Here is a 24,881-nt window from a genome sequence, read left to right as displayed (position 1 = left end):
CTAACTTACAAATGCGTCTTCTTGGCGGGACACCCTCCTAGTCCTGGAAATAAGCACATTCTCTGTCTCTCGCTGCCATAAATCCTTGCTGTCCGACGAAATTTTGACTTTGGGTTTTATCTTGAACTTCTCCGTGGTGCTTATTAAACTAAGAAGAGTGATGTTGGGGTGGGGGGATGGCTTCCTGTAACGCATTTACATTCGTTGAATTTGCATGATTTTCATAGGTATTTGCCACAATTATCTTCATTGGCATCAAAAGCGTTTTTAACTACTTGAATATACACGTGATATGGTAAAAGCTGCTTCAAAGTATGCTAAACAGACATGGATCTTTTTCTTGAAGATCTTGGCTCTGAGACAGACGGTGATTATCTAATTCAAAGCCAATCTAGAAATGTGTTTTAGGAAGCATAAGTATGAAAGTTTCATGGAAAGCAATGACAAAAGTCATGTGTTCAGGTGTGGAAAAACATGGCATCATAAGATTTGCATATCATAAAATCCTTGCATTTTAAGTCTCTGAGTTTTCTTTGAGATCAAGGTCTTGTCCTCACTTTACCAATAAAAGAACAGCCCAAAGGTCACTCACCTAGTCCGTGACAGTGTCGCCTGTGGGACGCAGGTCTCGGAGCCTCTGTATTATTTTCTCTCCACTTGACTACTATGTCAAGGGAATTGCTGTCATTTCCAGTTGGAGGGAGCTTTCTGGAAGAGGAATTTTGTTTTCTGTTCCAATCATTCACACACCAGGTGTTGAGTCACCCAATTATCTTCCCTCATTAGCAAATCTGAAACTATACCAGCCCAGGTATGCTTTCAAGGGGTCATGTTTTAAAAAGTCTTCAGAGTTTCTCATGGCTGCCAAGAAAGTGGTAACCAGTTACCTGTAAGCCACAGGCTTTAGACTGAGGTTTCTTGGGTATTAATCTCAGCTTTCATTACTTCTCTTTACCAGGCACTTTCGCGTCTAGTTTTGTTTTCCTATTTCCCTGGAGTTCTGCAAAATTTCCTTGGAACATATACTCCATCATCCAAGAGGCCTGGGTGGACAAATCCTTCCCCAAAGGGCTGTTCTTAGAAACCTCCTTGTCTAAATTCAAAACCAACATCATGCCTACCTAGGGTGAGGCTGGCCCTACTGCTTGCAGGATCCCGATGGAAGCTCCCCCCTTGGGTGGGGGGAGACGGGTCGTGGCAGGCGGGAGCTTTCTGTTTATTTCCAGCACCCCTGCGTCGCCTAGCTGTGACAGCTGTGTTTTGTAAGTGTTCTTGACGCTGAGCCTCAAGCCCATTTTCCTCCATGGTTATTTGTCATTTGCTGTGTTTTGCCTGATCATTGGTGTTTCCTTAAAAATAATAAGAGTAATGAGCAGTTATGTTATTATTCATCCCAAGTGTACAGATCATGCATTTATCTTGGGCTCCTTTTTTTTTTTTTTTTTTTCCTAGAGCCTGCACTCGACAGCGCATGCTGAGCGGATCATTTGAGGGGCAGCCAGCAAAGGAAAGGTCAATTCTCAGTGTGCAGCATCATATCCGCCAAGAGCGCAGGTAAATAGACCAGGAGACAAAGCTGCAGAGAAACTAAGGAAAGGAGTTTTACAGGACATGGTCTCTGTGCACAGCCCCGGTTAGCAGACAGGCATGTGGGAGGAACTTTGTTCTGTTTGCTGATGGCAATAATAACGAAACTCACAATCAGATTCAAAGAGTCAAAAAAAAATCTTTCAAAAACCTTTTCCTTCGTGATGGCCAAATTCTTACTTTTAAGGATCAGAAGGAAAAATTCTGCAATTTGTTAGATGAGATCAAAGGCATTTGAATAATCAAAAGCTTTCGCTAGGAAAAGAAATGATAAGCATTTGTGATGCTATCAGAAAAGTTACTTTATTTTGTACTTATAATGGCCATTGTTCAAAAGTCAAAATTTGGCTTTGGATGTATTGACCAGTTGGTTGTGGTTGTTTTAGGTCACTGAGACACGGATCCAATAGCCAGAGGATCAGCAGGGGGAAATCTCTTGAAACCCTGACTCAAGATGTAAGTTCTCAGCGATGCTTTGAATTTGGGAAGCATGATTATGAAAATGCATTTAAATTACTGTTTAGAATGTTCCAGCGCCTGGGCCCTTCTGTCACACTGTCCTGTCTCCGTAAGACTTTATATCAGAGGAAATCAGGAGACTCGGGAAGCAAATTGAATGGCCAGTACAAAAGAGTGACCATTAACTGTTCAAAAATCCAGACATCCCACAAAGCACATGTCTTCATTAAGATAGCAACACAAAAGTGACGTGTGACTTGCCTTTGACTGACATTAAAGATATTCAAAGCATTATATAGAATTTATCTGTATCGTTAACTTTAAACCTTTACTAAAATTTCCAAATATTCTGGAATCTAGATCCAGTGTCTGTAACTTCAGGGCTTTACCTACTAAGAAGTAAAATCTTACTTCCGGAAGAATTTTTCTTTCAAAGACTGCATACTATTTCCCAAGAATTTCTTTGCTTTCAGACTCTAGGTCATCCATTGATTTATTAACTGACTCAAAAAAAACATTTACCAAGTGTTTATTATGTGCCAGGTCCTGTTCTAAGTGAGGAGGAGCAGTGGGGAAACAAGACAAAACCTCTGCCTTCCAGGAACTTAAATCCCATAAGAGAGACAAAGACTAAACAAAGAAAGAAATATATAATCATTTCTGGAAGTGTTTTTTATTTATTTTCCATCATGTCTTCATTGCTGTGACAGTTTGCTCTGCATTATAAAAAAAAATAAAATGATATAAAGAAATCAAAAGTGTAGATATGGAGGCAGGGAATGTTCGAGAAGATGGTCAGGGTTCACACCTCTGTGTTAGACCAGACACCCGGACAAAGAGAAGAAACAAGCCACATTAAAAACCCAGGCAAACCCACGGAGGCAGAAGTCTGACCTCTGGGTTAGACTCACTAGCAGCTGTATCATGCTGAGATTTCTAAGATACTTGTAAAGTACATATTAAATAATTATCATTGGTGACACCCTCATTAAAATATAGGTCTTAAGTTGAGTCTAGCTACGTTGGCTAAGAAAGCAGAGTCCTGAATGTTCAGAGCCAAGGATGGCATTGGAGAAAGGAGATCTAGCAAGAGAAAGGTAGCAAGCCTTTGGGTTTTTTGGGTTTTGTTTGTCTTTTTCACCACTTTACCTCTCATTTCTTAAGTTTCTGGAGTTTCCAGAATAATACAACTGCTTTCAATAGGTAGAAACTGCTATCTTAGAGTAAACTCTCCTAACTAAGTGTTCCAGGCACAACTGACAATAGAAGAAGTTGGTGATGAGAACACCTGATACCATCATCGCCCATTTTACAAGGTTCTAATTGGTGTGCGCACCTGTTAGTGCCATGATTTTTAAGCCAGAACCCTGTCAGATATGATCTACCATATTGTCTACATGGAATTGTGATTGGATCCAACACATGGCCTATGTACGCATAATTTGGGGGCCAGGCATGTTGTATGGAGAAAACCTCTATGAGAAAATTCAGAGAGACAACACTAATTCAAAGCACTTTCCTTCAGTGTGATTCACTAGAAATACATAGTCTACTTAAGAGCCAAATTAGACCACGGCTTCGAGAATATGTGTTTAAAGATACACAACGAAAGACCCTACCTATATAATCTGAATTCCAGAGGCTTAGTTCTTCTTCAAAGACTTTTTATTCTATTTATTACACAGACATATAATGAAAACCTATTCTCCATCTCCAAAGCAAAAAGTGATGAGGCTCTGCTAATTTCCTAAGAAACCACTCCTGATGTCTTTTCCTCCATAACAGAAGCAATTTAAAATAGTTTCATCTGTCTCACTTATTCCAATTGATAGAAGATACAGATAATGAAATCTAAGGAATATTTGCAATAATATCTACAGGTTATTTGAGCAATGGCTGTCCATGTCCCAGGGAGTGAAAACCAGAGTCAGGGTCCTGCATGATCAGGCCCCCTCCCACCCTCCTGATCTCAGTGTCTCCTACCCTGGTGCCTGCCCTCTTGACTCCACCCACAGGGCATCTGGCTGTTCCATGTGCACACAGCTGTTCCCTGCGCATGAGGACCCACCCATCCTCTGGAAAAGCACACTTCTGCAGATACCCAGTGGCCTGCAGATCCTTCTCGTCTTAGCTCAAATAACAGCTTCTTATTGAGGCCTGCTGTGACCAGTCAAACGTGGAGCCTTCTAGCACTCTCTGTCCCCTTTGATTTTTACCATAGCACTAAACATCTAACACCCTCCCGTATTGTGATTCAATTTTTATCTCTCTCCCCTGACTAGAATGTCAGCCCCACAAGAACTGGATTTTATCCTTTCTTTTTGCTTTTTTGCCATATCCTCAACACTCCAACAGTGCCTGGCACATAATAGGTCCTCAGTAAATATTTCTATTGAAAGAAGATACTCTTTGGAAGGAAAAAATACCCTTATTAAGATGCCTGTTGTCATTAAAGATATATATATATTAACATCAAGATATTTATTTCAACTTTTCTAAAAATGATCTTTCTGGGCCTTCAAAAAAAAAAAACTTTCCATTTTGATGTGCCCCCTTTTATTGTATTTCTAGCATTCCAATACAGTGAGATATAGAAACGCACAAAGAGAAGACAGTGAAATCAAGATGATCCAGGAAAAAAAGGAACAAGCGGAAATGAAAAGGTACGGGGCGCTCTGGTCTTTCTGGGCTCTGGCTCTGGAATGACAGGCTTTCCCTCAGCCTTCCTGTACATGCATGTCCCCTTCCAGGAAAGTGCAGGAAGAGGAGCTGAGAGAGAATCACCCATACTTTGACAAGCCTCTGTTCATCGTTGGACGGGAGCACAGGTTCAGAAACTTCTGCCGGGTGGTGGTCCGGGCACGCTTCAATGCGTAAGTGCACTCCATTTCAGCCAGGTGTTTGGCCTGCATCGTACAAACAGCGGGGGGGGTTGTCATACGAGGAAGAAGGAACATGTAATCCTAATGGGGTCACAAAATAAACCGTGGGCTAATTAATCATGCTGCTCCTTTTGGCCGAGCGGCCGACCAGGTGGAAAACAAACAAAGGTTGCAAGCCGTTAACATTTATATAAAACTCACGTTTATAAAACACTGAACGGCCATTTTTATGTGCTCATTTTAAGTCACCCAATACGTTTCTGTCGGTGTTACTAACGCCACATTTTGTTTCGGAAATACCGAACCAAGAGTAGACCGAATGACGCAGGGAAGGTCATTGCCCACACCTTCTTTCAGACTTGTAGCTTCTTTGTGGTGAAAATACCCTAATTGGATTATTCTAGAATAATGTAAAAGAGAAATAAAATTGACTAGTGCTTCCATTACCAATTGTTATGAGAAGAAACCCCACTGGCCAGTGTCTCTGTCCCTACACACATAGAGGAAATGTGTAGGAGGCCGTCGGTGTGGTCGACCAGGAGGACGTTGCATTGGTGACGCCCCAAGCCAATCTCAGCAGGCAACCAGTGGATGAAATGGCATTTTTGTCCTGCGCAACTTTAGTATATATCCAGAAGAGTCCTAGAGGAAGTGTGGAAGCTTTCCATCTAAGTAGTTGGATCTTCCCTGTTGGTATCATTAGTAGTATATTATGATAGCATATCACTGTGTGTTGTGGGCTGAACTGTGTGTGCCCCCCTGCCAAAAAAAAATCTGTATAGTGAACCCTTAATCCCTGGGACCTCAGAATGTGACTTTATTTGGAAATGGCCTCTTTAAAGAGATAATTCAATTAAAATTAGGTGATCAAGGTGGTTCCCCAATCCAATATGACTGTTGGCCTTATAAGAGGAGGACATTTGGACACAGACACTGAGAGAGGGGAGACAGTGTGAAGGCGTAGGGAGAAGACACCATCTACAAACCAAGGAGGGAGACCGGGACAGGTCCTTCCCTCACGGCCCCCAGAAGGAACCGACCCTGCCCACACCTTCCTCTTAGACGTCTCGCCTCCAGAACTGAGAGAACACGTCTCTGTTGTTTAAGCCACTTGCTCTGTGCGACTTTGTTACAACAGCCCTAGGAAACTAATACAGTATGGTATTAGTTTCATTAGTTTTATGAGTTTTATTAGTTTTATTTTATTAGTAATACAGGGCTGGAGGGCTCCTCGGGAACCATTTGGTGTCATTTGTATCTCCCCTCCTCCAACAGAGGAGGACATTTAGGTTAAGGGCTTTGCGCAGGGACACGAACTAGCGCATGGCTGCCCCTGACTGGCAGTCTAGTGATCTCTCAGTTGTTCTAGAAAGACCCTCACCATTTAAAGCACCTGAGTCATAATTAAAAACGTCCCTGAGTTTTCACACAGTAAAGAAAGAAGCCGGTAGTTTAGAGTTGATTTGATCAGTCCCTCAAGTGAGTGTTTCATCTGGAATCATCCTGTTGGCTGCCTCCATGCTAACATCTAATTGCTAATTCTCCACTTCATTTAGTGTGGACTTCCTCTCCTTTTGTCAGCCCTGCAGCTGATGTGGACCGAGGAAGACTCGATTGTAATTGGGAGCACACACACACACACAGACCGTCACGGGCTTCACTGAAGATTGATCACGGGCTCCCTGAAAGTGAAACTTATAAGCAGGGGCCCCAAGAAATTCTATATAAATCACTGCACAAGATCACAGTTAAACACAGGAGGGGAGAGCTCTATTTAATTTCTGGAGGTTTAATTGAACAATCATGAGGAAAATTCTTGAACTGCTAAGGCAGAGATTTTAACAGAGTGTTTTTAAATGGAAGTCAAAGTTTTGTCACATCCACGTCAGAGATTGTTGATTGGATTCATGAATTCTCAAATCAACTATTTTGAGAAATTTTAGACTTTACTTTCACAAACATCAGCTGCAAACTCTTCTGATTTTTCTGTCATTTAATGTTCTCTGCCTTTGAAAGCCACACAGGTCCTGGAAATGTAATTTTACAGAGGATACGAAAGAGATTTTAGGTAGATAAGATGTTTATAAATACCATGCTGTCAAGTGAGAACACACTTGCTTTGTTGCAGAATGTTGTGTTTGTTGTCTCTTACAGATCTAAAACAGATCCCGTCACAGGAGCAGTGAAAAATACAAAGTACCATCAACTTTAGTAAGCATCACAAAGTCCATTTTCCATGCACATTTGAAATTTCCATGTACCACTTTATGCTGCATAAAAATGTAAAGATTCCCTTTATTTTCTTGCCGTATCGTGCGAGGAAATAGACAACGGTGGCTTTCAAAAAAAAAAAAAAAATGCCAGTCACATTTATAGGATCACAGAAGGGCCGTCTCTGACCTGCACGGCCTTCCCTGGAGCATCTGTTTCTCAGTTATGTTTGGTCTTTGGCAGTGATCTGCTGGGACTGGTAACTTACCTGGACTGGGTCATGATCATCGTAACCATCTGTTCCTGCATTTCCATGATGTTTGAGTCCCCCTTTCGAAGAGTCATGCACGCCCCGACTTTGCAGGTACGGCTGCCGAATTTCAGCCCACAGCTCAGCGGAAACACGGGGCTGCGGTTTTTCCCTTCTTGATGACCCAACTGCCTCTTGCCCATTTCAGATCGCCGAGTACGTGTTTGTGATATTCATGAGCATCGAGCTTAATCTGAAGATTATGGCAGATGGCCTATTTTTCACTCCAACTGCTGTCATCCGGGACTTTGGTGGAGTCATGGACATATTTATATATCTTGTAAGTCTCCGGTTATTTCCTAAATGTAAGGTGTTGTGGCTTTGTGAACTCTCCTGCCTTTCTTGGTTACAGAGAAAGATGCATGAGTTCCAGAGGTTTAGATGCCATTACTGAGTCTCAAGTACCACAGGCAAATGAAGGGCATGCATGTAAAAATCTAAATAAAAAGCATTAAAAATTTCCATGGATATGGTTCACATACATCAGCTACATTCTTATACACATAAGACATACATTAATAAGGCCTAAAACAGAAATCTCATTCCTACTCCACAATCCTGTGGCTCCCATACAAAAAAAAAAAAAAAAAACCGCCACCTCCATCATATAATTGATTGATGAGTTCCTCGTTGCTAAAAGCAGCCTAACATGAGAGTGGTTGGAGCTTTCTTTCAGTTCCAATGTACAAAATACCTGGCTCAACAAGGTGACCATTCAGCTGTTCAGTTAAACTAAATTGGGAAACCATAGGAAGGGACTCAGAGACATTTCATTTTTTCTATATGTCCAAGAAGGCATAAAATCAATGTCTTTTTTTAACATAACAAGGAGAATCATGACCACTAACATACAGTATCTTTAGATCGTCCATAAAATAAAATCAGGTCGAGCATGAGGCTTAGTATCCTTGATCAAAGACATTTCAACCTGCACCTCCAGTGTGTAGGTTATAATAAGGAGCGGAAATGCACTGAGGTACACACAAAGTGTGGGCACCCCCATTTCATGCCTGCGAACAGCTGATGACTTTTCCTTTGGCGTCACTAACAGGTGTAGGTGGGGCTCAGAGTTAAGAGATTGCATATATATATACCTAGTGAATGCTTGTCCTATGGGCCATGTGGTATCTCTGCTCAAGGCAAGTTGTATGCAGTTGGCTCTCAGACAGTGTACATAGCGAAGGATAAGTTGTATAAATTCTAGGAATTTGTTTTCCCTTGCTAGGTGAGCTTGATATTTCTTTGCTGGATGCCTCAAAATGTGCCCGCTGAATCGGGAGCTCAGCTTTTAATGGTTCTTCGGTGCCTGAGACCTCTGCGGATATTCAAACTGGTGCCCCAGATGAGGAAAGTTGTTCGAGAACTTTTCAGCGGCTTCAAGGAAATTTTCTTGGTACGTTACACTTACCCTTTGGTTCCAGTTCACACAGCCCAGCTCTGTAATGAAGCTAACCAGGGGGCACAGGGAGTCTCGCTTGCTAGGGGCTAAGTCTCCAATCTTGTTTATCACCAGGAGCCTATAAAGGCACTAACAAACACAACCACACATTCGGAAACTTTACCCATGCATGCTCTGACTTGTTGGTATATCTAATTCAATGAACATTCTTAGTAAAGTAACAATGAAAGGAAAAATCCAAGAGGTCATATTTGCTAACACTTCCATTCCTAATTTGTGACCCTAATTTTTATTCTGGGTTTCAGTTTCCTTATCTAGAAATTAAAGATAAGATTCAACACCACCTACTTCACAAATACTAGCAGTTAACACATTTGGACTCCTTATTTTATTTCATAGGTCCCCAGTTTCTTACCACATAGACTTTGTCTCTGATCTTTGGAGTGTTAACATAAAATAACTCAAAAAAAAATGTAACATACAGTTATACCCCACTTTAAGTAGCCTCAGGATACAGTAATGAATACTTGAAAATGGGGAGAAAACATCCTTTTCATTCTTTTCAGTTGGGCAACCCTGATCGAGGGTTCCTTCCAAGAGCAGGGCTGCGGAAAAAAACGATGAGTAGGAAGCTCGTTGCTCACAGTCGTTACAGAAGGATCTGTGCCTTACAAAGGAATGATCAAAGGATTCTTTTTATTATTGATGAGTTCTGCTCGTGCATGGAAAACATGAATTAATTTACATAGGCTTATTTTACATCTTGCTCTCTAGAAACACACCTACAGGGAGAGAACAGCTGTCGTTGCAGTTGATTCTCGGGTATTTTAAGGACAGGTTGTGAAGTTTCTGTAGGTACAGAGCCGCTAATATTTTTTTAAATACGTATTTGAAATCCCGTATTGTCTTTGTGCTGAAGCCACAACATGGTGGCTTTTCACACAGCTTGAAATGAAGGAGAAAAGGGTATCACCTGACTGCTAATGTATATGCATCTTGGAGCCCTGATAGAATTTAGCAAAGAATCTATTTGCCTTTCTCCCGATGATGTTTCTGTGAGATTTTAGTATATTTAAGGTATATGTTTAGATGATTCACCCAGCAAAGATCAGTGGCTTTGTTCAGTGTTTGACCCTTGGCTACTTTTCTCTGCTGAGACCAAGGCACCATCCAGCAGAGGGAGCACCAGTCAATTAACAGACTTGCTTTTTAGGACCCAATGATCTCACCTCCTCTGGATGCCCTCCCTGCTCACAAGAGAGCAAAACCACTGTCTCTCTAATTTATGCTTTGCTGATAGAGGTAGGAATCCATTTGGAGAAAATGGGGGAAATAGAATTATTCAAACACTTTTCTTTGGTTCCATTCAAGTGTCGATTTCAAAATCAGAAAAACCCAAGTCATATCAAAAATACCATAGCCCGTTTTCTAACTGGAAAGTCATGTGTTTTTATTCTAAAAATCCAAAAGCCGTTGTTAATTCCCTTCTTTTAACATTCCAGCGAGGCTAATTGAATGACCCGAGGTGGAAAAGTTAGACTATCAAGACCAAAGATTTCATACCATGTTATCTGAAAAGTCATGTCCCTATCCCTGTTCAAATCAAGCCTACTGTTGAATTTCTTACCCTGAGATGTGATGTCTCACCCCTTTTTTTCAGGTCTCCATTCTTTTGTTGACATTAATGCTTGTTTTTGCAAGCTTTGGAGTTCAGCTTTTTGCGGGAAAACTGGCCAAGTGCAATGATCCCAACATTATTAGGAGGGTAAGATACTACTTTCTGTTGTTTGGGATTAAAATTCGGGTAGTTTGCCACGTCTTGGTCGGCACGTGCTGAGGCTACTTTGAGAACCCTCTCACACACCTAAGAATTCTCTTGCCACCAACCCCTTCTGCTTAAAGCGGGCACTATGTCTCTTCTGGCTAGCACAGGTTTGTGAGATTAAAAGCACACCCCAGATTACTCTACTCTCTCCTGCTGTTCTGGTGTGAGCCTCTGTTGACACCTTTGGCAGAGCCACCCTAGATTCCGTATGCTTGTCCCTTAGGGCCTCCCCTAACTTAATCCTGCTTCTGTTATCACGGGAGACTCATATCAGCAAACAGTCCCCCAGAAAGGACAAGAGGCAAAGTTAAAGTTTGACTGTCATACCACTGTTCATTGCTTCTCCACTTCAGCTTTCTCTCCACTGGGAAGTCCAGAATCTTCCCCAGTAGGGCAGCTAACAAAGACCCAAGCTTGACCACTTCTGCTACTGCCCTTTGCCTTATCTTTCTTCAGTCAGTGTTAGTAAGAGGCGGCCAGCTCCTGGACAAGCCAGTGTTTCAGTAGCTGAACATGATGAGAGGAACACATTGCATCTTGGGTAAGGTGGACAGCTCTCTCCAAATGCCCTCTCGGAGACTCAGGTTCCTTTTGTCTTCCTTCTTTATCCACCCTTCGCTATCTTCAGAGTCTTCTCCATTTAGCTGGCAGAGAGGAGCACAGAACCACCTCCACGTTTGAGGGTTACAGGGTGAGCCTCAAGGCAACACACCTCACTTCTACCAGTTTCACTGGAGAGAGCATGGCCTCCCAAGGCCAGATGGGAGAATGCCATAGGTAACTCAGTGACGTAGCCTGCAGAAACACGGGCCAAGTATGGTTATAATTAGCCATCACTGCTACACTCTCCAGTGTCCTTGCTCTTAGGATTCTGCCCTGTGGTACATGTAGATTTAAAAAGTGAGTCACACACTGCTTATGGACAAACAGCGAAAGCATTTCCTCTTTCATCCAGGTAAAATAATGCCTTCAGTCCATTAAAATGCATGTACCCGAAGACCTAATAGAGCTTAACTATAATACATGTTTTTCTATTTCCAGCAAATATGGCTATCTAATACAGATTTTTCATTGGTATGAAAATGCCTACGTTTTCAGGGCTACCGATTGTGAAAATGATTCATTCTCTAATGGTTATGAAATACAGGTCACATCTTTGTCCAGTCAAAATACATTATCGACTATGCTACAGCGAGGATTTCAGGAAGCAGCAGAGCAGAAGAAACACACTAGGTGGGGCGTCACCTGCGTCGCCAGAGGTTTCTGGAATTTTGATAAGCCTGAGAAGACATAACAAGGAACATGGCATAAAAGTCATGGTGAACCAAATTAGCTAACAAGGGAGATGATAAAGAGCTGATGCATTCATCCGCACGCTCGAGTCAGGAAAAAAAGGGTTATTTTAGAATCACACTGAATGGAGGCCAGAAAGATGACAACAGCATTGCAAGATGAAGCCCAGGAGGAATTTTGCAGGACTCAGTATCTTAATAATGGCCTAAGCGCATTGTGATTTTACACTATACTCATACCCACACCAAGCTAGAGATAGAGGGACAAAAGTTAAATAACTTGTCCAAGGCCACCCCAAAATAAGTGGGGAAGCTATGATTCATGTCTAGGCAGCCTGGCCCCATCGTCCATGCTTTTAACTAAGATGCCAGGACACCTCACTCCATCAAAGGTTGGCCCCTGCGGGCTCAGAAAGACAAATTGGAAGGGGCCATGAGGCCAGATATATCAGGGGGACTCTACTTGATCCGCCACCACACAGCCAATAGGAATAATGTTGCAGATGGACATGTAAAGTTACAAGGAGAAGAAAACTGCAATATATTTTAATATTTTCAAAATATTTGAATATTTTACCCTATGGAAGGGTAAAAACTGTGCCATTTCATACATAACATAGGAAAAAAGACCGGAAGGGTACACGCCCAAATGTCAACTGTGTTTGTCTTTGGGTAATATTAGGTAAGTTTCTCCCTGCCTTTGAAGTTAAAGGGGTATTATTTGTGTAAGAAGGCTGTTGTTTTAAGGGATGTTATTGGGAATCCAAAGAGAAATACTGTTGGCATTAACTAAACTAGTGGAAATAAGAACAGAGAAGAGGCCCAAGCAGGACAGGGGAAAGCCGTAGATGACTCTGAGATCTTTATGCCGGGGTTGACAAGGTGCTGCTCCGTGGACAGAAATGGGGAAGGTTGGAGGAAACAAGGTTGAAGGTGACTTTAACCAGGTTAAAATTTGAAGTTCCATTGAAATATCCAAGTGTATACACATTATACCCAGGGGAGGGGTTTAGGTTCAAAATACGACAATCATGGCCAAAGTCACAAAGATAAGACAAAACGAATAAAGACAGAAGATGAGTGAAAAACTTCTTACTCATGCTTTAAAGTCTTTTAAAAACAGTGTTATTGGAGATATTCACATACGACACAATTTGCCTGCTGAAAGTATACAGTTGGATAGTTTCGAGCATATCCAGAGTTGTATAATGTCCTAGAACATTTTTATCGCCTCAAACAGAAACTCTGTCTTTTAAGTTTTCCCCTCTATACCCTTATCCCCCTGACACCCCCATCCCCACATAACCACGCATCTACTTTCTGTCCCTATAGAGCTCCTCGTTTTGGACTTTTATATGAAGGCAACCTACGTGGTCATTAGTGGCTGGCTTCTTTCATTTAGCACAGTGATTTCAAGGACTACAATCCACATTGTAGTCCATGTCAGCACTCCATTCCTTTCTAGGGCTGAATAATATTCCATGGCATGGAATTTTGTTTATGTATTCATCTGTTGATGAACACTTGGATCATTTCCACCTGTTGATCATTATAATTAAGCTATTTACAGTGATAATGACATAAACATTCATGAACAGGTTTCCATGGAGATATCTGTGTTCATTTCTCTTGGGTAAAAACGTAGGGGTGGAATTGCTGCTGGGTGTTCCGGTAATGCTTTGTTTAGTCATTCGAGGACCTGTCACGCTACTTTCCAAAGTGGCTGCACCATTTTCCTGTCCCACCAGCAGCGTGTGGGGCATGCAGGTGTCGGGGGGGTAAGGATATAGAGAGGATTCCAATTTCTGCACATCCTTGTCAAAGCTCATTATTTGACTTTTTGATTATGGCCTTCTTAGTGGATGGGAAGGGGCATCCATCGTGGTTTTGATACGCATTTCTTGGCTGACTAATGACGCCAAACATCTTTCAATGTGTGCATCGGCCATTTGTGTGTCTTCCTGGGAGGAATGTCTGTTTGGATCCTTTGCCTTCTTGCAAATGTTTCCAGCGCAAACTTTCACTACTCATCTCTGCAGTCGTCCCTGCTTGCTAGGTGGCTGTCCACATCACTGTTGCCATATAAAAACCTTTGCTATTCTAGGTTAAAAGTGTTTCTTATCTTTTATCTTTTAGGAATTCATTGTCTGACCAGGCTCCCCCTCCTCCTTTTTTTTTTTTTTTTCCTATTTTAGGAAGATTGTAACGGCATATTCAGAATTAATGTAAGTGTGTCCAAGAACCTAAATTTAAAATTAAGACCTGGAGAGAAAAAGCCTGGATTTTGGGTGCCCCGTGTTTGGTAAGCATATCAAAAAAAGATCCTGAAGAATGCTATATTTGTCAGTATAAGGTTTTAAATCAATATAATATGGCATGAAAAGTAATTTTGCTAGAGGTGCCAAGATGATTTTAAGGAATACAAGGCAAAGCACTGAATTACCACAGGATGCAAAAATACAGTAAATGAGCGAGCAAGTGGTACACTGACTCTTGTGTTGCTTCATGAAACTGATGGATTGTCACCCCAGTATTTTTCTAATACTTGGAAGTATGTATCTCGATTCACATGGCATTAGAAATTAGTGAGGCTTAAAAGACAAAGTTTTTCTATCAAATTAAAACTAAACTCGTCCTGAGTTTATATCTTTAAGGGAGAATCTGATATCCTCATAACAGTTGTAGAGAAGCCCAAATCATAAAGCTGTTTCAATTTTAAAACCCATTTACACTGAAGGATTTCCATTATGGAAACACTGGAAAGGAATAATCAGGAACACAAATGATTATATCTAACTTTCTCTTTAAAATTCATTTTTCTTGAAAATGAGTTTTCAAAGCATTTACATCAAAGCTGGAAGTGCCTAGTACCTTCTTTCTCATCCAGTTTATTAATGACCATGAATGAAATCTCTCAGTAGTCTTCATTGATGAACTGAGTGTCCTACTAACTTCATTTGTCCTTGTAAGTAGTCATCTGTTTTCTTTTTATTTCATTTTACCTCTTGGAGTAACAAGTGAACCACAGCGATGACTCTGTTTCTGTCACAATTGGCATGCTCTACTAAATGTCAAAACTCTTTCAAAGAAATTACATTTCACCCACTTGTACCCTTAGGACTCATTGTTATCAGCTCTGGCATTTCTCGAATGTGAAATTAACTTTTATAAACAATTCAGTACAATTTATACTGGGTTTTAATTTTTTTAAATACCAAAGAGTTATGAAAAAAAGGTGAATTTGGCTATGTGGCTTGAGCTGAGGAGGGATGTACATAACTCAGGGAGACATCCTTATCCCAGTGCTTACTGTAAAAGCAGTCGAATTTACGTTAAAATAAAATATTAAAGAAGCATAAAGAGTTTATTTTTTATGAGGTGAAAATGCATTATTACACCATAAATAATTTATTCAGAGCAAGACATCAAATGAGATTTTTTTTTTTTTTACTACTGTTTTAGAATTTTGGCAAAAGCCTCAGAGCTGAGGTCGCTAGGAGATAAAGTTTGATTATATTCCGAAGAGAGCAACATGCCATTTCCAGCAGCACTGACTAAAAGATCATCCACCTCCATCACCCAGGTCCCGTAAAAGGAAACACTACGCTCAAAGACAGGGTCGTGGAAGTGAAGGAATTCAGTAGACGGTGCTGTGGCTTCTGTCCCTTCACTGTGGAGGAGGTCAGGGGTGCTTGTCTCCCCAGCCAAGTGAGGCCCCCCGTGGGGACTGTTTCATGTCAGAGACTGGCAAGGCGAGAAGAGATGCTCGTGTAGGCAAGCTGCCCTTCACCATCTGGCAGGGCAGGGTTATCGGGTGTTTCTGGAGGCTCCGAGTCATCACTGCCTGGGGCCACCTGATCTGAGCCATCTTGATGGAACTCTGCTGCAAAAGGCTGTATGCTGGGGAGAGGGGGCTCTTGTTGGAGGGGCTGTGGGGGAGTTTCCAGGAATGAGAACTGAGGAAACACCCTCAGACAACCCTCAGCAAGAATGACACAATGGGGCACCCTCATGCTGGGGAATGTTTCAAGATATAGTGTATTAATAGAAAATTTGAGGTATCGTAGAGCCAACAGATCAAGAGACAATTACCATTGAAGAGCTGGTTTGTTACTCATAGTTCCCAAGAGGATGGGGAGGCCACACAAGGAAGCACCAGGGTCAGTCACGAGGCACAGGGGAACTGTGGGCAGGAACCTTTATTGTGGTTTCCCTGAGTTGGGATTGGGTGAGTTGGGGCACGCAGGCTTAGGATTGGCTCGTTGAGGAACTTCAGTGGGCTCTTGGACACAGGTGCTGTCCCTAGTGGTCTGGTACCTGGTGATTAGGGCAGGTGGATGGTGGGCTGGAGTGTGGAAGCCTGATAAAGGAGGTGGTTGGGGCTGTGGACTCTGGGTTGGTTGGTCTGTGTTTGAAAAGCAAGCCCTTAAAAACAACTCCTCACAAGGAGGTGGGAGGGTGATGAGAGAGGTAGGAGGTCAAGGCAGGGTGATTCAGGCATTTTATTGAGCTGGTCAGAGCAAAGTGTGTCCATCATAGGCATGTAGGACAGACGCTAAAGTATCAAGTTTACAGAAGGTAGGAACATGGCAGACAACGCACTTCCATGAAAAGAATAGCTGTTGGGACCAAAGCAGCAGTGGCTGGTGTCCGCCAGTGTAAGATACATGGACTTGAACTTCATTTCTAAGTCATCACACCCCCTTCTTGTACGAATCAGATGGTGGCCTTAAGGGGAGGAGGCTAACAGAGCAGCCAGCACTCTTCTTCCCTCCTCAAGCTGTGGATCAGGCAGAGCAGATAAGGAAGGTGTTCTTGTACAGGTCACGAGAACAAAGGTTTGATGTAGAACGGAGTGGGCTTTTTAGAAGGAGACTCATACAACTGAAAGTGACCAAAAGGCTTTGGGATGTCCACAATGTCAGGAAGGGAGCTAGAACCCTCTAGAAGGCAGTGTTGGGGGAAAAGTAAACCTGTTTCCAACCATACCCTCTGGCATTCAACCTGTTCCATAAAACCAGCTAGCTACCTGTGATTTTAAAAATTCATGCAGTGTTTCATGTAAGTTATTATTAGGGGTTTTGAGTTTGACAGCACTTTAAAAGCATAAGCTGACAGAGGGGCATCACTTGAACCCCATTACAATAGGGCTTGTCCGTTGGTTCAGAATTTTGCGATTTGGGTTAGTTTTAGGGAAATAAAAATCTCTGTCAAACAAATGTCAACTATAACCACGCTAATTTTCACATTTTCCTTCTTTAGAAAGCTCATCAAGAGTTAGCAGCCGAAATAATTTTATATTGGCAAACTTATGATTAAGGAAATAATTTGTATCTTGGGAATTGGCATTGGGGGATTCTTTGATGATTATAATGAAGAAGAACATAAATATGCACTACCTAATTCAGGAGACAGTCAGGCTTCCATATTCTCTGCTCAGATGAATACATTCATTTCCTTCTTTATTTCTCTCAGACTTGATGAGATAAAAATTACCTTGTATTATATATATATATATATATATACACACATATATATATACATAATATTGTGTGTTTTGTTTTAAGCAGAGGTCTAGGACATAGGAAAATGGAGTGCATGAGAGGAATATCAAAAATGAGTACTCAGTTTCAAGAAATATATTTCTTGAGTGCTTACTGATCTTTAGACATTACTCTGTCAATGGGGACAAGCTGTGGTCCCCAACCCTTAGGAGCTTGAAGTGTAGTGGAGAACAGAAATTAGTATTACAAATAATGCAATACAATATGCTAAAGGCTTTGATGCTACATAAATAAGCCCCTGAGCTCACTGGAAGCTTACCTGGAGTTTACCCCTAGGTAATTTTAAGTCATACCATGATACATTCTAGGCAGAAGATCAGATTTTTGTAGAGTCTACAGCTCAAACAATTTGAGTATGCTTCTTTAAGGAAAATAATATAAATCTACCTTACTTTTGTTTTTTGGGTTTTTTTTTTTTAAGATTTAATCCCCTCCATTTAAGAAAGAGAGAGTGAATGAGCAGGGGGAGAAGCAGAGGGAGAGGGAGACAAGCAGACTCCCCAAGCGGAGCCCAATGTGGGGCTCAATCTCATGTTCCATGAGATCATGACCTCAGCCAAAACTAAGATTTGGACACTAAACTGACTGAGCCACCCAGGCACCCCTTCCTTGTTTTTTTAAGTTTAACAGAAATATGATACTTCCAGGGTCTTGGAAGGACCATTTTGGATGACGTCATCTCCTGCATTTCTCTACCCAAGGCCACAGGCTGAGCTCCTCTACTCCCGGGGGTCCAATTCTTCCCAGAGGAGGAGCAGCCCTCCTTATCACGACCTTGGGACCTTGGAGCACTTTTCACTGAGAGGTAGAAGATTAATGAAATTGTGAGGTCAGAAACCATGTCTTAGTTTTCTGAATTGGATAGACAAGATTATAATATTTTTTAAATTAACCAGAGAAGATTATATTTAAACAGGCTCCCAGATCAAGGAAGGACAACAGGAAAACTGACAACAATGGACTGTGTTTGGGATTTACTGAAATCCTCTGCAGTTATAGATAAAGTTTTAAACTTCCCAATTTTAGTAACATGAACAAAGCATAAATAAACATCTTAGTTGATTAAAACGGATACTTACTTTTTTAATGTGATGTATGGTTCCAACTAGTTAAGTCTATAATCCTCCATTTTATTTTTCTTGGTTTAGCCTAAAAGTGTATTTTTAACATGTTCTAACTTCTAAAGGATGTGGAACATGAAAGTACTTTGGGTTGCTGCAAATTCAGCTAAAAAAGCACTTTTACATAAAGAAAATGGATGGGTAAGAAAGTTCAACATCAGATCTGAGAGCCGGCTTGCTTGGCTTAAAAAAAAAAAATCCTTATTCAAGAAAACGGTGGCATCTGCAGAATCCTTACGGCTTCTGTCTGCTGTAAAATATATTAAATTTAATTGAAATCCCCAAAGGAAAGGATGTTGGAAAAATCCAAGAGAATATGCTTGTACTTTCATACTTAAAAAATATAAATCAGAATCCCAAAATAGGAATTTCTGAGTGGGGTTTTTGCAGTATATGGAAAATGTTTCTACCCATCAGCTTTAAACCTTTAGGAGCAAGTCAGTGTAGCTGTATGGTTTCTTACTAGATCCTCATTTATTTAGTATTTAAAAATATTTTGAAAAAGAAAACTTAATGTAGGTGCACTGCATGATTGTTTCTATGATTTAAAAAATATATATAAAAGGTGGCAGAAAAATACTAACCCAGGTTTTCCCCAGAGTGTTGCCTTTTGTGAAGGTTAAATTTTGATAAATGAGCTAGCAGGAAAAAGAAATGATCAAACTGTAATTTGGTTAGGCTTCTATAGGCTTACTCTTCTTAGTAGTGCCAGGCCCAATTCTCCATCAAATTTAGGAAATACAGTAATAGTCATGACTTCCCATTGTGTAGTTGTCTAGATCTTATAATTATCTTCAATAGTCTAATAAGGGGGAAAAGAGAAAAACACTGAAATCTTTCTACTGACAACAAAAATGTTAGCTAAGACCCATAATGACTAAGGGAGATGTAATATATAGAAAAGATCCCTTTTGTTCGTGGGAAGAAAAAAGTAAAACATCAGAAAAACAAGAAATGACCCATCCCCCCTTCAAAAAATTTAATAGTGGAGACAGAGTGTTTTAGAAATCAGGAATCAACTGTGGGTGTAGAAAGCATATTGCAGCACTGGGGTCTACAAGAAGTCTCTGTTGAGAACACCCAGAGGTAATGAGAGAAAAAAAATCCCACTGGGAGAGAATGTTCTGGAAACATCTAGGCTATGAGCAAACACCTCTTGCCACTCAGTGACCTCTAAATGCGTCACTACTTTACAGCGTGATATTCCCGTGATGTCAAGAATTAAGGAAAGTGGCCAGATTCTACTCTTTTTACACTTTCTATATTAACATCAGGAATTGTAGTTTACACCTGTAGAAGAGTTTTTCAGTTATAAAACTATTGCAAAATTCATACCCAGGGGCACCTGCGTGCCTCAGTCAGTTGAGCCTCAGATTCTTGGTTCAGCTCAGGTCATGATCTCAGGGTCGTGAGATCGAGCCCCACGTCGGGCTCCATGCTCAGCTGGAAGTCTCTTGAGATTGTCTCTCTGTCTCCCTCTGCCCCACCCCCCACTCTCGCTCGCTCTCTCTCTAAAATAAAGATATCTTTTTTTAAAAATTCACAGCCAGATTCCACCGCCCCTTTGTGAGAATCTCCCATGCAGTTTGTAACTAGAAAGTGTGTTTCCAGCCCTGGGTATAATCAGGACAAGCCAGAAACCTCGCAGAACATCTAGAGCTAGAAGTTGAGTTTGTTGCCTTTTGTTACCTCCTGCTAAGAACGCCCCATTATTACCCAGGAATTACGTTTTAAGAAATTATAAGGCATTCATGCATTTTTATGATTGAGCAAATGAATGCCGTCTAGCCTACCTTCCAAATGATAAACATACCCCCCACCTAAGACCGGAAAGAGCTACAGGATATTTGCCCTAGGCTGCTTCTCCTCGAATTTCACAGAGCATTCCTCTTTCTGACTTGCAGGGCAAATCCTCGGAATTTTAATTTTGACAATGTGGGAAATGCTATGCTGGCATTGTTTGAAGTGCTCTCCCTGAAAGGCTGGGTAGAAGTGAGGGATGTTATTATTCATCGTGTGGGGCCGGTAAGCAAGCACATGGAATCCTTTGAATGCTCAACAGCTGCTTTCCTTTGCTTTGATGAATAACCGTGTTTTTCATTTATACAGATGCATGGGATCTATATTCATGTTTTTGTATTCCTGGGTTGCATGATTGGACTGACCCTTTTTGTTGGAGTGGTTATTGCTAATTTCAATGAAAACAAGGTAAGCATTCTTGGTTTGAATACCGCAGGGTTTATTCGGTTCTAGCCACTTGCTTTGAGCTCTCTTTTTCTCCCACGGTGTGAAGTCTCATTCAACCCCTAATGTGACTGGTGTAAATAATCTCTATAACTAGTTGACAAGCTACCTCATCGCTGCCTTTCAGGCACACTATTTAAGAGCACGGTTCTCTTGCTAAATTTCCCCTTTTGATAATGGTATCATTAATTCGCTGACAACTGAAAGGCACATCTCCTATTGTTCAAACGGAAAGGAGGGGCAGCAAGTTATGAAAATACGAGCTGAACTAAGGGACGCGCTGATTGCAGGTGATATTAAACTTTCACACAATGTAAACTGTATGCTTTGTAACTCCAGAGGTGAACTCGGCATTTTGATGGGGTTGGGGGTGCAGGAGAAAATGTTCAATCCCAATTCACTGAATAAAAAGAAGATTTTCTAATTTCAGAGAAGAACTTTACATACTTTATGAACTCGGGAAACATTCTGAGATCATAACAGCTCTAACGATCAGTACAAGAGCTCCCAAATGGGAAACTGGCCAGCATATAGTTTCCTGTCAAAAAGTGAGTTTGGGGGCAGAACATTCGACCTCATTCTTCTGGACATGGCGGATATGCCCCCTATTATGTAAGGGTCCAGTCTTCTGGAATCCTAATAATCGAGGTGCATACAGCTTTCGAGCACTTACTGTGCACTAAGGTTGACATATGCTGTTTTCAATTCTCTCGACTCTGAAATGCACAGTGGAAGCAAAAACAGCTTACAGAGGTGACATAACTTGTCTGGGGCTTTTAAGGTGTAGAAAAGCCGGGGCCAGAATTCAGAAGTGGTGCCGACTCTGCAGAGTCTGAGAGTCTTCCAATTCAAGAGTATAAAAATGTCGACCGTTGCCCTGCAGTGAATGAAAGCTAGACATGCCGCACAGCACCGTGCTGCTCCTGGGATTCAGGGCTCGTACCGAATCGCACACAGCCACATCAGAGCCTGCTGGTGAGGGCAGCTTTACCTGGGACTGTATCATTCATGGTCCCCCCAGGCTCCACACGTGTGGTTCCAGCTACTCAGTCAATTGCCACCTTTGATGTGTGCCTAATGAGGACCTCATTTCGTCCCGGCTTTCAAAGGGTGTGACTTAAAAATCCCCCTTTGGGTCCCAACACTACTCCGACCCACAGAAACATGGGATTTCAGTGTAAGAAAGAAGGATAGAGAGAGATCATATTGCCCAGCCCCCTATTTTACTATAACACATTCATAAATGAGTGTCTTTAAGCCCTACAGTGTGTTCAATTTAATACCAAGCAGAAGGAGGAAGATAGGTCTCTTTAGATGCCTTTGAGCCCTGCACTAGAGCAGACACCGGGGATTCCTGAGTAAGAGCAGAAGCCAGTCAGTCAGTTAACAGAGAGCTTAGGTTCTGCTCGCTCAGAACACCGTGCTAGGCCCTCTGAGCAGACACCTGCTTTCAGGAGAATCAGGTCCTGATTTCAGAAGAATCAAAATCAGCGACATAAATGCAACAACATAGATGTTCAACAACTAGAGACGAATATATAATCAATCGCAGCTCTTGAACTTAGAGGAATGGCTAAGTAAGCAGAGTGTCAGGAGGTTTACTCACCATACTGGTTGTATTTCTGTTCTGAGGGAAGAAAGAAGCATCTTGGCTTGGGTAAGGGGAACGTGGACATAAGCTCAAATGGGTGCTTAGAGAAAGAGGAAAAGTAGAAGAAATCACATTACCAGACATTACAAATTTGATTATTTAATTGGAGATCCAAATTTCTGAATTATGTGAACCATTGAGAAGAGATCTTTGTTTTCTGTAAGCTTTTCAGAGGGTAGTATGTGAGCTGCTGTGTAACAGCATTTATTCATTTATCATTCAGTCATTCGACAGATTTCTTTGAGCACTTACTGGTGCCAGACACTGCTCTTGACCCTGGGGACACAAGAAGCTAAACACACAAACTAAACACTAAACACATAAAGACTTCTGCCTTCCTGAAGCTCACATGCTAATGGTCATACCCAAAGGTATGTGAGCAGATTTCCAAATATATAGGCAGTGGGGAAATATAAAGATATGGGAAATAAGGCAAGCTTTGGGGGCAATGTTTTCACAATTCAGAATTATGGAAAATTATGTCTTCCCTAGAAAATGGAACCCTGTCTAAAAGAGTTCAAAGTCTATACTAGTAATATATGTATTTTTAATTTCTTGATTATGAGATAACAGTTTGATTAATAAACTTAATTTCACAATAATAAGCTTTCAGAGGTTTTCACGCATTAATGAACAGATGATACCACCATGCTTATTATTCTTTTGGATCATTTCAGAGTTCAACTTTCTAAAATAATTTGTTTTGTATAATTAAGGAATAATATGAATGTGTGTTGCACCCAGAGAACCCAAAGTATTTGTTTGCAGTGAGTGAGAAAAATGGTTTAGCAATACTAATATTAGAAAAATTAACTTAAAACAAATATCATTATTAGGAATAAACAGTGTAATTAAATAATTCCAAAAGAAACTAATCCCTAGCAAAGTATAGAACTCCTGAACCATAAAATATATGAAGAAAAAATGATCCAAATTATTTTAAAAAGCTAGCAAGTCCAAAATCACAGTGAAAGATATTAACATATTTCTCTAAGAAACTCATAGACAGGAAAAAAAAAAAAAAGAAAATATGAGATTTGACACAATAAAAACATTTGATCTACTGGACATAAAAAGAACCCTGACCCCAATAATTTTCAAGTATAAAAGGTACCCTCTACAAGGTCATAAAATAATACCAAAAAATTGATAACGTACAGAGCGCATTCTCTGTAATAATAAAAAAGATAACAAAAATCCCTCATAAGTTGAAGATGTTAAGACAACATTCTGAATAATTTATGAGTCACTGAAGAAATCAGAATAGAAAAGCAAAAGACACTTAGATAAATCATTTATAAACATCATAGATGAAAGCTCACAAGATACAGGTAAATCAGTAGAGGGAAATTTACAACTATAAGTGTACATTTTTTAAAAAATCAAAGATTAATTAATTAGTAATATGTCACATAGCCAAATCAATAAATTATAATAAGAACAACAAAGTAAAATGGAAGAAAGTAACAAAGATAAGGACAAAAATTAATTATATAGAAAACAAAGATACGATAAAAGATTCAAGAATGACAAAAACAGATTCTTTAAAAAAATTAAATTGATAAACCTCTCTCAGGGTTGAGCATGAACAAAAATGCAGAAAAGGAAAATAAACAAGCTATAGTGAGTCAAACAGGTTAGGTAATGATACAAGGACAGAAAGTTAAACTTACAGAACAAAACCGAAAGCCATAGAAGGGACAGGTATATATAAAACAGAAGTAGCACAACAAATCAGTGGAGAAGATGAGACCATCAGTAAGTGATGCTGGGGTCATTGAGTGTCTAGGTAGAAGAAACTAAACAGAGATCTCTACCTCACAGCATACTCAGAAATGAATTCCAAAAGAATGAAAGACCTACCTATGAAAAACCATTTGTCAACCATGTAGAATTTATTTTTGACCCTGCCGTAGTTGTGGATTTCTTGACTTTAACCACAAAGTGGAATCTATAAAGAAAGAAACTTATAGATTAGATTACATTAAAATGAAAAGTTTCTGAGAGATAAGAGACATGATAAGCAAAATTTTTTTTAAAAAGCATGCTAAGACTTAGAGGAAATATTTACAACTCATGTAACTGGCAGAAGATTAATATCCAGAATATATTAAGAATTTCTATAAAACATCTAAAAGTAAATATCCAAATACAAAAATGAGCAAAGAATATGAACAGGCAATTCACATAGGAAGATACAGAAATCACTCCCCCATTTATACACGTAAAAAATGTTTCATCTCATTGATATTAAAACTAAATTACATACATTTTCCCCCCCTTCGTGGCCAAATTTAAATGTCTGATAATACCAAGTATTGGCAAGAATATTAGGA

The 24,881-nt window shown here is 40.5% G+C and overlaps 1 protein-coding gene across 3 annotated transcripts in view; it reads left to right on the top strand.

The window, feature by feature from the left end:
- Positions 1–24,881, top strand: part of NALCN (sodium leak channel, non-selective) — a 290,181-nt gene that overhangs the window by 244,700 nt on the left and 20,600 nt on the right. For all 3 annotated transcript variants that reach the window (XM_028112068.2, XM_028112069.1, XM_028112067.1), the window contains 12 exons: positions 1,453–1,554; positions 1,974–2,043; positions 4,618–4,709; positions 4,797–4,919; positions 7,083–7,139; positions 7,383–7,503; positions 7,598–7,729; positions 8,675–8,842; positions 10,509–10,613; positions 14,161–14,267; positions 20,555–20,675; positions 20,760–20,858. In XM_028112068.2, coding sequence (XP_027967869.1) covers positions 1,453–1,554; positions 1,974–2,043; positions 4,618–4,709; positions 4,797–4,919; positions 7,083–7,139; positions 7,383–7,503; positions 7,598–7,729; positions 8,675–8,842; positions 10,509–10,613; positions 14,161–14,267; positions 20,555–20,675; positions 20,760–20,858 — 1,297 coding nt within the window. The remainder of the gene's footprint in view (positions 1–1,452; positions 1,555–1,973; positions 2,044–4,617; positions 4,710–4,796; positions 4,920–7,082; positions 7,140–7,382; positions 7,504–7,597; positions 7,730–8,674; positions 8,843–10,508; positions 10,614–14,160; positions 14,268–20,554; positions 20,676–20,759; positions 20,859–24,881) is intronic.

Source organism: Eumetopias jubatus, unplaced genomic scaffold, assembly GCF_037043125.1.
Source record: "Eumetopias jubatus isolate StellerSeaLion01/CBP00866 unplaced genomic scaffold, mEumJub1_p1.0 scaffold_3, whole genome shotgun sequence".
In the NCBI taxonomy this organism is placed as follows: Eukaryota; Metazoa; Chordata; class Mammalia; order Carnivora; family Otariidae; genus Eumetopias; species Eumetopias jubatus.
The sequence above is the reverse complement of the archived record's forward strand: the minus strand, read 5'-3'. Positions and strand labels throughout refer to the sequence as shown.